The sequence below is a fragment of the Tamandua tetradactyla genome, chromosome 3, assembly GCF_023851605.1.
Source record: "Tamandua tetradactyla isolate mTamTet1 chromosome 3, mTamTet1.pri, whole genome shotgun sequence".
NCBI lineage: Eukaryota > Metazoa > Chordata > Mammalia > Pilosa > Myrmecophagidae > Tamandua > Tamandua tetradactyla.
The window spans coordinates 162,749,625-162,764,469 of record NC_135329.1 but is presented as its reverse complement, the minus strand read 5'-3'; the positions used below and the strand labels follow the sequence as shown (position 1 = coordinate 162,764,469).

Genomic DNA, 14,845 nt, shown 5'->3' with positions numbered 1-14,845 from the left:
TAATTTATCAAAATATAGACTCATTCATTCATTTGACAAGTACTTGCAAGTCAAATGCATCCATTTGACAAGTATTTATTGGATATCCACTGTTCTAGTTTGCTAGCTGCCAGAATGCACCACACCAGAAACGGATTGGCTTTTAATAAAAGGGGATTTATTTTGTTAGTTCTTCAGAGGAAAGGCAGCTAACTTTCCACTGAGGTTCTTTCTTACATGGGAAGGCACAGGGTGGTCTCTGCTGGCCTTCTCTCCAGGTCCCTGGGTTCCAACAACTTTCCCCGGGGTGACTTCTTTCTGCATCTCCAGAGGCCTAGGCTGAGCTGCGACTGATGAGATGAGGAATGCGAGCTGCTTAGGCTGTGCTACGTTGCAGTCTCTCATTTAAGCCACAGCCAATTAAGTCAAACGTCCTTCATTGCAGCAGGCACGCCTCCTAGCCAACTGCAGATGTAAATCAGCAACAGATGAGGTTCACATACCATCGGCTCATGTCCGCAGCAACAAAACTAGGTACGCTCACCTGGCCAAGTTGACAACTGAATCTAACTAACACATGTCCACCCCTTGTCAACTTGGCAACTACAAACATCACCTTAAACAGGTGCAAAAAATTCTCTTCTTGCTGTGAACCTGTGAATCTCAAAACAAGTTGTCTAGTGCCAAGATGCAAAGGAGGATATTCACAGGATATAGGTTTTCATTTGCATAGGGAGAAATTGGAAGAACACAGATGTAAAACCTGCAGGGCAAACACCACTGGATTTCGAAGTCTGAAAGTCATTCATCCTTCGGCTTTAGAAAGTGGCAATCCCACCCTTTCCGAGGGCCTATGCAGTGGCCCGCCTCTTTCCAAATCAACCTCGGGGAACATCGAGGAGACCACCTCTTGGCTCCACTCTCTCCAGGCATCAGGACCACCCCTGGGCTCTCTGCCATTTCTGGGGCACATGCTCAAGCCCTCCATGTGGTGGCAGCCAGGCTCTCCTAGTCCCCCAAGGAGCGTGCTCTACCTTCTCCAAGGCCTGAGGCTGCACAACTCTTCTACTGCAACAAGGTGGGAGGTTCATCCTCACCCTTCAGGGTAAACTCACCCTCTCCATGTATATGGGTGGGTTCATGCTCCTGGCCGAAGTTTCTTGGCTTCAGACCCGAGCTTCCATGGTTCTCACTTTGCAAACTCCAACCTCTCTCTTTTGTGTCCTCCTTTGTCAAGATTGGCAGTGGTTCTATTTACACCAACAGTCTCTTCACACACTCCAAGACTTCTCCATCATTCTCTTCACAATTCCTCCAAAATCTTCCCCTTAGCCATCCAAAACACCGGTTCAAACATATCTGGCATTTGCAAACCACAGCAGCACCCCACTCTCGGTACCAAGATGCATTAGTTAGGGTTCTCTAGAGAAGCAGAATCAACAGGGAACACTTGCAAATATAAAATTTATAAAAGTGTCTCATGTGACCGCAGGAACACAGAGTCTAAAATCCACAGGGCAGGCTGTGAAGCCGATGACTCCGATGGAGGGTCTGGATGAACTCCGCGGGAGAGGCTCACCAGCCTAAGCAGGAATGGGGCCTGTCTCCTCTGAGTCCTCCTTAAAAGGCTTCCCCTGATTAGATTTAGCATCACTGATTGTAGAAGACACTCCCCTTTGGCTGATTACAAATGGAATCAGCTGTGGATGCAGCTGACGTGCTCATGACCTAATCCTATGAAATGTCCTCATTGCAACAGACAGGCCAGTACTTGCCCAATCAGATAAACAGCTACCACAACTTGGCCAAGTTGACACATGTCTCTAACCATGACATCCACTCTGTGCAAAGAATAGCATCAAGCATTAAAAATACAATGATGAACTAGACACACCTAGTCTCTCCACTTTGATGGCTCTTACTGTCCAGTGGAACAGATAAGGATATAAAATAGTAAAAATAAATGAGTATCCTTAATGAGTGAATGAATGAATTCTTTAAAGAGTTCTGTGAAGTGTATCAATTGGGTAAACAAAAGTCTAACATATATATGGTCATCAGAAATGGATTTTTTTTTAAATAATCAGAGCTATGAATGAAGAGCAAGCCTTGAGAGTCTTGAATGAGGGAGGAAGTCAGTCCCAAGCAAAGGGAATGAGTTGTGCAAGGATTGGGAGGGGTGGAACACCTTGCTTTTTCAAGTAATATAAAAAAGTTAGTGTGGCTAGACAATGTTGTGTAAGGAGAGGCTGGCATTAAATCTTTTTTTGGTAGGCAAGTGTAGGTCACACAGAGCTTGCAGTTTTATTAGGGAGTTTGGAATTTAAAAGGTTGAGAAGCTCCTGAAGAAATTACAAAGGGGTGATATGATCCACATTCTGTTTAAAATACCATAGTTTCGTTTCTTATATTACCAAGCTCAATGTATATGTATTTATTTCATAATAAATGCACAATAGAATGGCTATCACTGTGTATGTACACACTATGTGTGTATATCTCTCCCATTCTGTTTTAATTTTTGATCTAAATATGGAAAGGCACTTTGTAGATATAATAACTTACTATATTAACTTATTGTTTTGGTCATGACTTAATTTTGATGCAAAGATAACTAACACATTGCTTCTAAAGTTCTGAGTTTCCATTAGTTTAGCAGGCAACTTTAGATATCTAGAGGCAAACTTTTAACATGAAATGGAACACTGGTATTCTTATTTTTGCTTTGAATTTAAAAATAATTGTAATAAACACATATATGTTTTTTAAAGGTTTTCTCCATGGTACATGAACACCTGTTGTCTCTTGTTTTGATATTTACAAAGTTAAAATTTATTGAGTTGAAAATCACAGGGGTTCACTAAACAACAAAAGCATACATTATCATTTGAACTATTATTTTTCTCCAACTTTTTGGAAAGTCTGTTTTATCCCTCCCTGCTGATATTCCCATCTTTGATCATTTATATCTTAAAAAATGAACTCTTGTAGGGGTATTCTGTGGTGACACTTACCTACCCATGTGGATCATGTTTTCTTCTCTGCCCCTCCCCCATCATGCTAGGATGTAAGCATCATAATTATTTTATGGTGAATTACATATTGCTTTGTACATAAATATTAAATGAAGCAAGTTCATCTGTATTCCGTTTCCTTGGAAGGTTACTGCTTGACCCAGAATTTTTAGAACCCGCAAGATGACTCATCTTCTTAAATTGCTGTGTTTCCCAGATTCCAAAATTTCAGAGGATTACTAATCTCCTCTCTCTCCCCCCACCCTTTTTTTTTCTTCTTCTTCTAGAGGGATATGATGAAGAAATACCCTGCACTCAGAATGGTCAGATGTACCTAAACAGGGATATTTGGAAACCTGCCCCTTGCCAGATCTGTGTCTGTGATAATGGAGCCATTCTGTGTGACAATATACAGTGCCAGGAAGTGCTCGACTGTGCAGACCCTGTAACTCCTTCTGGGGAATGCTGTCCTGTCTGTCCACAGACAACGGGAAGGAGCACTACCAATTTTGGTAAGAATACTTCGGGCCAACTCAGTTGATCCAATGACTCATCTTTAAAGTTGTGGTGTTTTTAGCTCTCAGGGCTCAACAGCCCACTATTCAGTGGCCTTCAGGATTGATGCTTTTGCTCCCTTACTTTATCTAACACTAGTGAGAAGGAGACAGGAATTTCCCATCTTCTTAAAAATTTTAAGTGGGTATGTCTAAGAATTCTTTGTACTGCTTTTGCTGGCCATTTGTTACCATATCCATGGTGAATGTCTACAAGATATGTGTTAGTTTTCTATGAAGCCCATTAATTTCCAAGAAGAGATCTAGAAAACACATTTATTTTCCCTAATGCCAACTTTGCCCTTGAGAACAGAATAGTTATATCTAATGTAATTCAGTGCCACAGCACCCTCTATTGTATTGGTTAATAAATACAGAATGCTTTTAATATTGGCTTTTTTATTGTTTTAAAGTTTTTGAAGAAAAGTGTCTATTTAATAGAGACGATGTATTTGAATATGTTTGATAAAGAGACTCACATAGAAGAGATTTTTCATATTTTTGTATTTTGATGAACTAGGTAAGATAACTATTAAACCTTTAGATTGCTTTAGCAATGATAAAGAGATTAAGCCCTTATTTTTAGTTTTTAAAAATTCCGTTGCAAATTATAATAAATATAATGATGTGTTTAACATACATACAGAGAAATGTGAGGTAGCAACTCACCTTTTCTCTTTGATAGTCAACAGTAATGATGTTATATTGAATAAATACTTAGGCTCATTTTTCAGCAATGCAGTAAGAGAGAGATAATTATTAAAATACCATAATTAAGGGCTACTCAAAACACATACAATCTGCACAGAAACCCCAGGAATGAAGTAAAATTAAAGTGATAGAGATAAGTGAATAATAAATGATATATAATAATAAATAATAAATGATGGCAAAAATTTAAAAACACAGAAAATATATGAATAGCTACATATCCTACAAACAGCTAGTCTAGGAAAACCCTATTCATTCCCCAATAAATAATAAAAAATAATCTGACAACAGTATAGAAATATACTAGAAGAAAAAAATAGTGGAGTGTTCAATTGAATTCACCACATAAAAAAACTCACTGTAGATATGTTTCCCCAAGTTCAGATAAACATTCTGATCAAGAACTTCACCATCAACTAAATACAATTTAAACAAGAAATTGTCTCTATGCAAAAGACCTTAAAGTAGAGTTTTAAAAATTGGATGGGCCACGGTGGCTCAACAGGCAGAGTTCTCACCTGCCATGCCAGAAACCTGGATTTGATTCCTGGTGCCTGCCCATGCAAAAAAATACATAAATAAAATTTTAAAAATAATGGTCAGGAAAGAAACAGAAGGAAGACCAAAATTATCATAGAGAAATAAAGGACGAAATAGAAAGGAGCACAAGGGGAGTAAATACTGCACAAAATATGACAAGGGATACAGATGATTAAAAATAAGAAAGTCAGCCAAAAAGATTAAAATTTATACAAATTAAAAACAATTAAAATGAAAAAAATAGATGTAGAAGACAGGCAAAGGGTATCCGTGAAGAAGAGCCCCCACAGAAAAGAAGACATAAATGCAATATTCTAGAATAAATAATGATATAATACAAGAAAACTCTTGTTTAGAAAGGCAAATGTGTCTGAAAAAATTGACTCAGAAGAGTCAATATTGAAACATATCTTAGCAAAGTTATTAAATTTTAAGGACAAAAAAGGAATCTTTTGGAGAAACAGAGAAAAAGAATAAGTTGCTTCTAAGAAAAAAAAATATCAGGCTGGTCACAGATTTCTCCACAGTCAGTCAGTGCCAGAAGACGGTGGAGCGATATCTGCAAGCTTCTCAAGAAAAGATATATGTGAACCAAAGTTTAAATATAAATCTATTTCCTCCTTTAAGCAACAGAAAAATGTTTGAAAATAAAGGAACTCAGAAAACATTGTTTTCATAAATTTCTTAAAGAAATAACCAGGGCAAACCCCAAGCAACTGAGAGTTAATTGGGGAAACTACCCAAGAGCTGATGTGAGCATTCAATAACTTTAAGAAAACCTAAACAAAATTGTGAGTTAGGATTTAGAGAGTGAAGCAAATAGTATAAATATTGACTATATATAGAAATAATACATGTACATAGAGAAATGTGTGTATAAAAATAACACAACCAATAAATAATGAAAGGAGAAGGGTAAAGAGTATGAAGGAGGGTGAGTTTGCTGATTCCTCATTTTTAGAAGTGAGAGTCAAAATTATCTTTCAAAGCTGACAATCTTGTTCAAGAGATAGTAACATATTTAAACCTTCAAAGAAAAAATGCTAAAGAAAAGGGCACAAATTGAGTGCTGGAAGAGAGGGACATGGAAGAAATAAGAAACAGAGTAATTTTATCATTGCTTACTTTAATGGAATTAATAGAAACTGTCTAAATAAATATAGATCTAAGAGTAATGTCAGAGTAATGCTGAGATAAGTAGAGGAATCAATATATGAATCATCTTAAATATCAGAAGTCTATCATATCAAACAGAACAAGGATTATTGAAAACAAAGGGATATATTTTATTTTTAAAAAGATAATGAAAAATTCACAGTTCTATGCTCATATAAGTAAAAAATAAAGAATTAAAAAACATGTACGTTTAGTATTCATCTCGAAAAACTAGAGAAGAACCACAAATAAACTGAAAATAATAAGAAGAAAGAAATTCATACAGAAAACAAGCAGAGACTGAAAAGTAAATAAACAGAAATACAGTAGAAATAACATGCACCTCCATAAAAGGTTCTAAATAAAACCAATGAAATAAATGAACCATACATTAATAAATGATAAAGGAAAAAAACTTTAATGTAAATAGGAAATAAAAGAAGTATAAGAGGCTTTTTAATGCAATTTTATGCTAATAATTTTGAAAGCATATTCAAAATGGGTATTTTCAAGGGCAGTGTAAGTTATTACAATGGGCCCAGGTGGAAATAAAAAAACTGAGCACACAGATTTCCTTAGAAGAAATACAGAAATTTGTAAATCAGCTAGCTCCCCAAGAAAACAGCAGGTCCACGTTGTTTCACACTTGTCATATCATTAAAAAGCAGAAACTTTCCCTCCTTTTCAAACTCTTCTAGAACATTGAAAGAGAAGGCAAACTGCCAAAGCTTGCTTGAGGGACGTATGTCATTGATACAAAAATGTGACTTAGATTGCACAAAAAATAAAATGAGGCCAATCTTATAAATATTGATTAAAATATTAAATCAAATAATGAAATTAAGTATTAAATCTATCAGCATATTAAAGCGATAATTAGTCATGAAAGATTTGGAGATTACTCCATAAATACAAGAGTATGCACTATTAATAAAGCCATTAATAATTATCTTAGACTATGAAGAAAAAGTATATGCCTGTTCCAATAATTGGAGTATAAAGTATTTGGCAAAAATCTATACATATTCTTGATAGAAACAGTTAATAATGTGGCAATAAACAGACATTTCATTAACATGATAAAATGTTTATATCTCAGCTCAAAAGCATCATTGTATTTAATACTGGAGGCATTCCCTCTAAACTCAGTGATAGAGTATAGCTATCCATTCTTACCACTGTCATTTAAAAATACTGAATGTACCTGAGCACACACTTCAACAAGAAAAAGGAATTAGAGGTTTTGAAATTAGAGAATTTAACATGTTGAAAATAAAAATTGTCATAAAATAGTCAGGCAAACCCTGAGAAAGAAGAACAGTGAAGGGATGCCCAACCCAACTACATAATAAATACATTAAAGGACTCATTAACTTAAAAATGTGGTACTAGTGCATGAATAGAGAGATCATAAAATTAAACAAAAAGTTCTGAAATAGATAAAAAAATGCACATGGTCAGTTTGGATATGATAACGATGGCATCTCAGCAAGAGCAAAAGGATTATTTTATAATTCAAGTTGGAATAAGTGGGAAGCTGTATGAAAAAAATTAAAGAGAATAATTATTGCAATCTTACCCCAGAATAAATTCTAAATAAATCAAGCTTAATAAAAAATTTAAACATGAAAACATAATAATTTCAAGGAAAATGTCTTTATAACTTATAATCTTGATGTGAGGAAGGCTGTCTTAATTCTGATTCAAAATCCAGGAGCCATAAAATGCATAAAAACTATAAACTTCTGTATTGTACAAAAAAAAAAAGAAAAAGTATTTTTGTAAAGTGTAAAAAAGTAAAAAGTATTTCCAGTTCAAATCACAACTGGTTAATATCCTTTACATAGGAAGAGCTTGTAGATATAAATGAGTAACAACACAGTCAGAAAATTTGCAAAGGAAATTAACTTATAATTCGAAGAAAAGGAAATAAAAATGGCTTTTCAATTAAAATGTTTGATAGTACCCTGTGTAGGCATGCCTGTGGGAAACGTGGGCTCTCATGCATTGGGTGGAGTGAAAAGTGGTATAACTTATATGGAGGGATACCAGCAATAAATATATTATAAATGTCTGTACACTTTGACTCCAAATTCGGCATTAGGGAAATCATACTACAAATACACTTACATGGACCATATTTGTAAAGATTTTTCATTATATTATTATTTGTAATAGCTAACATGACTATCCATCCCAGTTTGCCCAGAATAATCCCAGTTGTACCTATTTTTCTGGCATAGTTAACAGTAGAGCTTCCTTGCATCCCTATAACTGTGATATCACAAATGGGACAGTATTGCAAAAGATTAGAAACAATCTTCTGAAACCCCCATAAAATTTTTATGAAAAACAATAAGGAAACTATATATTAATATGTAAAGAGCTCAAATATATAAAAAGATATATATGATATATATAAGAAATATATAAAAAGATAAAAGCTATGGAACAGCGTGGGAAAAGTATCAAAATGAGTCTATATTAGTATTTGTTCCTATATGTAGGAAGAAACGAGAATAATACACAAGAAATCAATAATAGTGGCCTCCTGTTGGAACGGAGGGTCAAACATGGGGAAGAGCAGAAAGGGGACAAGGATGGAAGATTTCATACCTTTAATCCATTTTGGCTTTTGAAACATGTCGATGTATAACCTACTTAAAGATATATAAAAGATAAAGCTAAAAGAGAGAATATTGATTGAAGATAATGCATTATAATTTTAATAGTTTTATAATTTCATGGACTTTAAATACTATATAAATATTGTAAAGGGTATTCAAATTATTTCAGAATTTTCTAAAGGGATGTACTATTTTGCCTTTTAAAGAAATAAAATTGATCCAAAACAATGTTTACATTCTACCTTCTGGTGATAGGGAAATCTATTTATGTCAAATTCTAACTCCACAAGAAACTTTTTATCGAAAGTAAATATTCCCAATAACCATTTCCCCTTCAAATAACCTATTTATTCTTTTCTTTTTATAGGTAGAGGAAGAAAGGTACGTTTTACTTTGCTTAGTTTCTTTTTCATAAGTAGAATTCATTCTAACATTGCCCACGCAGGACTGTACTTTAAAACATTTGAAAGCCTTTTGTAAAGGACAAACTATGCTAAATATATGAACACAGTTCAGCTTCTATGCTTCTAGATTGCAGATGCTCTATTTTATTCACATTATTGCTAATTTTTTGTTTATATATCTGTTTCTGTCAGAAAGTTATGAGCTCCTTAGTAATTGAGAATGTCTTCCTAACTTTATAGTTCTTGCAGTTATCACAGGTGCTTTAATATATATTTTGCACATATTAGGAGTGCAATGTGTGTCTGATGGAAGGGAGGAAGGCAGGGAGGGAGGGACAGAGGGAAGGAGAGAAGGGAAGGAAGGCAGTTCTGCTTCAGGGGAATTGTGGCCCCTCTCTCATTGACTGGGACATAAAGATCCAACTAAATAAATTAACTGGACATTTTACCAAACATACCATCTCACTTTAGCTCACCTCCTGACCTTTAGGGGACTTAAAATCTAACGCTGGAGACAAGCTTTACACTGAAGAGGACAAAGTTGAGATATAGCCAATAATTCCAGTACAACTGGCCAGTTTGGCCACTTTTCATATGGACATGGGCAATTCCTTTAAGTGAGGAGAATTCCATTTCTCTTGGCAGTGTTCGCAGTTTTCTAGTTACCTTGGAAACTATGGCATTCTCTTCAATGTTATTCAGATGCTACTGGCATAGAGAGGGAGAAGCGTACATGAGGCAGTAACTCCAATTGCCATGGCAGATATTCGACAGATTATCAGCTAATTTAAATTGCCTTCACTGTTGAACATAATGGCTCCACGGTAAAATGATATATCAGTTAGATAAAGCAATGCTATGCCGTCGTGATAAATGAAAGTGATGCTGTTATCAAGAGATCTTGGCCAGTTATACACTTTTTGGTTCAGAAGGCAGTATCATAAGTTTACCTTATTTGGGATAAATGCAAATAAGCTATTTGTAAATGAATATATGTGAAAAGAGAAAGACCACAAATACGTGTTCATATTTAATCGACATCTGAAAACTAGAATAAACTGGAACTTGAAAGTGTGAGGATAGGCCTTAGACAATAAAAACAAAAATTTGTGAAGCAGAAAAAGAACTAATAGTGAGAACTGCCCAGAAATAATCCGTTAACCTTGGTTAGTAGTCATCCACGTTCCTGAGACAACAGAAGGTTATATCCTTAATTGCTTTTCTCCAAAGCCACTGGGGCAGCCGGAAAAGGGCTCAAAGCAGCTGTCCTAATTTAGCACACTCTAGCTATGTGCCACTACCTTCGTTACTCTTTGTCATTTATTATTGTGTCATTACAAAAATAAGAGCAGAAAAATGTTATAAAAATGTGTTTTATTCTTCATTTATATCAGTATTATTTTTATTGATAATGTATTCATTCAGGTTATTTGGGGAAATAATTACTGAGCCTTAATTATATATAAGTGATATGAGGCAAATGATACAGATGATGCAAAAGTGTGAGAATAATGTGTCTGCCTGTTTGGTAACAACAGCCTGTGAAAGTAGCAAGGCATGTCCACAAGGCATTAAGTGATGGTACCAGACAAGAAGTAAAATTAAACTGTAAATCTTATCTGAATTGGAGTATTTGAACTTTGTTCCTAGTGGACATGAAAATTAAATTTAGTAAAAGCTCAGACAAATCATGCATCTACATAATTTGACTTATTCACTGCAAATAAATAAAAGCAGTGGAAGCAGATGTTTACATTTGTGAGTTATTTCCAGTATAGAATGTATCATAGACTCCTTAGGGGAATTTATTATCGGAAACAGATCATTGAACACTCAGTCCCAAATCAAGTATTATGAAGGACTAGAAAGCTCATATAAGATATTAAAAACCTTACATTTTAGTTAAGAAACATCAGTGGATTCCATCCCCCTAAATGCAAAGTGAAGAGTCGAGTCTGTATTTTGCTTAGTCGTCTCTTAGGACAGATATTTCACAAACACTCTTAGCAGACTATTCCATTTTTCTCATTTCAGCGTTTGAGGAATTAATCTTTTTGTAAGGGCTGAAGCAATTTCTCCTCCCTTTTTACTTGTTTTTCTAGACTTTTTCAGAAAGGAGGCATTTTTCAGATCATTCTCACGAAGTCCTTTATTTATTTGGATGTGGATTTACAGCACTCCTAAACAATGGAAAATGACTATTTCAAAGAAATCTCATGTTATAGCTCTTACAAAATTAATCTTTACTATTTTCTTATTGTTTTAAAACAGCTCATATACATTGATCTTTTCTTCCCCTAGTTTTACTGTGGGTTGTCCATTATTCTCTCATGATTATACCTCATACTTACTCATATAGAAATTCCTCCTGCTTATGTAAGTCTATTTCCCTTCTCTGAATTCTCAATTTATTCCTGATTTCCAGAGTGTGATAGTTAGGTTCAGGAGTCAACTTGGCCAGGTGTTTGTTTCTGTGGACTTAAATCATCAGCATGTGAAATTCATCTATGGCTAATTATATCTGCATTAGGCTAAAAGGACTGCCTTGGCAATGAGCGACATTTTATTTAATTAGCTGTAGGGTTGAAAAAAGAGAGGTCAGAAGAGAGCTCAGGAGCTCAGCGTACCTCATCTCAGCACTCAAGGCAGTTCAGACACAGATGTTTGGAGATGCAGAAAGGAATTGCCCTGGGGAAAGTTCAGTGGGAAAGCCCACTGAACTGAGAAGCCTGGAGGGAATGACGCAGAGATCTCAGCCTGCCCCCTCATGTGACAGAGAAAGCCAGAGGAAAGTGAGCTGCCCTTCCTCCGAAGAACTGTAAATTTGTAACTAAATAAATCCCCTTGTTAAAAGCCTTCTCTACCAGAATGTTACATTCTGGCAGCTTCAGCAAACTAAAACACTGAGTATTAGCTACTTCAGCATTAGCATGATCAACAGTTATGACCAGGGTATTATCTATTCTGTCACTGAGTAAGTACTTCATTAGGACTATCAAAATTACAAAATCATGTTAAAGTTCACTTTTCCAAACTTCGTCAGGTGTGAGGTGTTATTGGAACAGTGATTTTATTGTACTTTTAGCAGTATACTTTAATGATCTATTCCAAATCTTAAAATAAGGTGTGATCTTTAATCCACAACTTTAACCTGTAGAAACATATCAGAGTATTAATCATAGATGACACAATAAACATTTATATACAAGGATATTCATTGTAATGTTACTTTTAATTGTAAAAATGAAAACAAAATCTAAGCGTGAAATAATGAAGTATTGATTAGCTAAATCAGAATGCATGTATGTGATGGAAGGCTAAGAATGCCTAAATTTAACAGTCCTGGAAACAATTAATTGTTGTCACTGGAGAAATAACCAAATAGAAGAAACTTTATGTTTAGAAAGCCCTCAAAAAATACTTGTTAGAAGCATGGCTTTTTTTTTCCCCATCTAAAAGCTGCTCTGGAGCAGCTTGTGTGCGTCTTTTACTTCTTTCTCCCTCGCATGAAGTACGCCAAGCCTAGAGTAGATTCCTGATAGCTACTTAAATAATCTATGAAAATTGATTACTTAAATTATTCCAGGTTGTTGAGCATGACATTTTTTTAGTTTCTTCTGTATATTTCTTTCACCTTCAAAGTTCCCTACTATGAACATATTATTTTTATAATCAGATAAAAGAACAATATATATGAAAGGGGAAATTAATTGGAATACAACTCATTGCCTTTGCTCTTTGCCTAAAATTTAAATATAATCCTTAAATTTATTATTCACCCTCACCAGCTGCCTAGCAAAAAGCATTATTTCATAATATGTTAAGGGAAATTAATGCACATACAGGAATTTATTGAAAATGTTTATATGCCACATGGGGGATATAAAATAGACTAAGAAATGATCATGACTTTGAGACCAAAATTTGTTGGAAGAAAAATCCCTAAGTAAATAATACAAAAAAAATGTGATAAAAATAAGAGATGCCTAAAGGTATAATTCATCCATAACTTCTGTACATGACATCATGTTACAGAGTACATAAGACTGATAGTTCAATATCTTGAATTTTCTGGAAATTCCTTTTTGTTTTCCATTTTTGGGTAGTTTTTCTTATGGTACTTTGACTTTACATCTTTTTATCACAACTATTACTTGCTCCAGTCAACTCTGGGTTTTATCTCTGTAAAAACTGGAGTAAAACAACTTTACGCATTTTTGCTTTTCACCACATATTGTAGTGATTTTCTTTTTATGTCTTTCAGCTGAGTAAAAATGCCTTTTTTATGCATAATGTCTGACTAAATACACTACAAATTGAATGCTAACTTTTTCTCATTTCTTACATTTCTTATATGGAAATTTCCAGTGTTTTCATGGCATATTCTAGTATGGCATGTTCATGCCCAATAAAGCATTGTATTCTGCTAATGAATCTTTTTTTTTTAATTTCATAGGGACAAAAAGGAGAACCAGGATTAGTACCAGTTGTAAGTATATATATATGTATATTATTTTCATGTACCTTGGTTAAAAAATAACTAATTTCTTTTCTTTTGAAAAACCACATAAATAATTTTATAGTGTAAATTATCATGTAATCCTATGGAAAGACATTGCTTAATGTTCCACACAAATGGAAATAAGTCATGCCATGATCATGCCATGTTGTTTAAGAGTTCTTTAAAGAGATGATGAAAAGTATATGATTAAGTAACCTTTAAAAGAGTTATCATCACTCTCTTAAGACAAAAGAATATACTTTGATTTATTTGGTGATGTCTAATTTTTTCTTTGCTTTTCAATTGGCTTGATTTTACAAAGAATACCTCAAGTAAATCATTCATATTGTTTTCTTTCATTTAAAAACATTTCTGTACTTACCATGTGTACGTACTTACCATGTTTTAGGTGCCGTATTAAGTTCCTTCCCAATATTTATTTATTTTGTCTTCCCAATAACTCTGTGAGGGAGGCATTTTCATAATCATCATCCCTACTTCACAGGGGAGGAGACTTAAGCACAGAGAGTATAAATAATTAGCCCAAGGCCACACGTCTGGTAAAGGATAGCTAGATGCAGGATTTGAACCCAGGCCACTTATTTTTTTTTTTGGCATGCAAAAAATCGAACCCAGTTCTCCAGCATGGCAGGCGAGAACTCTGCCTGCTGAGCCACCTTCACACCGCCTGCCACTTGGGTTCTTAATCACCATACCAATGCTGCCAGCCTATGTTCAAAATCAAATTAGGATGTATCAGTTCTGATGGCAGGGAGGAGATGGGCATCAATTTACAGCATCCATTTGTTTAGAAAGAACTTCCCTGGGGCTTTTATTATTATTTTTATTTGTTTGATTATTCACACTTATCTAGAATCTGTAGAAACTTTGCCTTCACTGATGATCTTGTTTATTATTTAGGTAACAGGCATTCGTGGTCGACCAGGACCAGCCGTAAGTAGTTTCATTCAGGATTCATGGTATTTGTGTGCTCTTTGAGATACTAAAAATATCTACAGATATTATATCCGTGAGAAGACAACAGAATGTAAAACAATGATGCTTGTTTTCTTGAAATATCTTGTCTGAAACATTTTCCATTTTAGGCATTCCTTTTCAGCAGTGAATGATGGAGGGGATCATTTCATGCTAAAATTGGTGAATCTTATGATGCCTCATGTGTTAGAATAGCTATTGGTTATATAAAGGGCAAAACAATCAGTTGTTACTGTGCTTAATTTAGATTAACTTTGCCTCTTGAAATCAAGGCATACTTGCCTCTTGTTTAAGATTAATGGTAGACTGTTTTTATCTGTTTAATGGCATTAATATATTTCAGTAGAATTTGAGAAATTATACA

General features: G+C 34.7%; 1 protein-coding gene across 1 annotated transcript in view; it reads left to right on the top strand.

Annotated features, from left to right (window-relative positions):
* The window catches only part of COL5A2 (collagen type V alpha 2 chain), a 162,751-nt gene that overhangs the window by 74,173 nt on the left and 73,733 nt on the right, over positions 1-14,845 (top strand). Inside the window, exons 2-5 of the mRNA XM_077154406.1 lie at positions 3,281-3,505; positions 8,948-8,961; positions 13,441-13,473; positions 14,407-14,439. Of these exons, the coding sequence (XP_077010521.1) occupies positions 3,281-3,505; positions 8,948-8,961; positions 13,441-13,473; positions 14,407-14,439 (305 nt within the window). The remainder of the gene's footprint in view (positions 1-3,280; positions 3,506-8,947; positions 8,962-13,440; positions 13,474-14,406; positions 14,440-14,845) is intronic.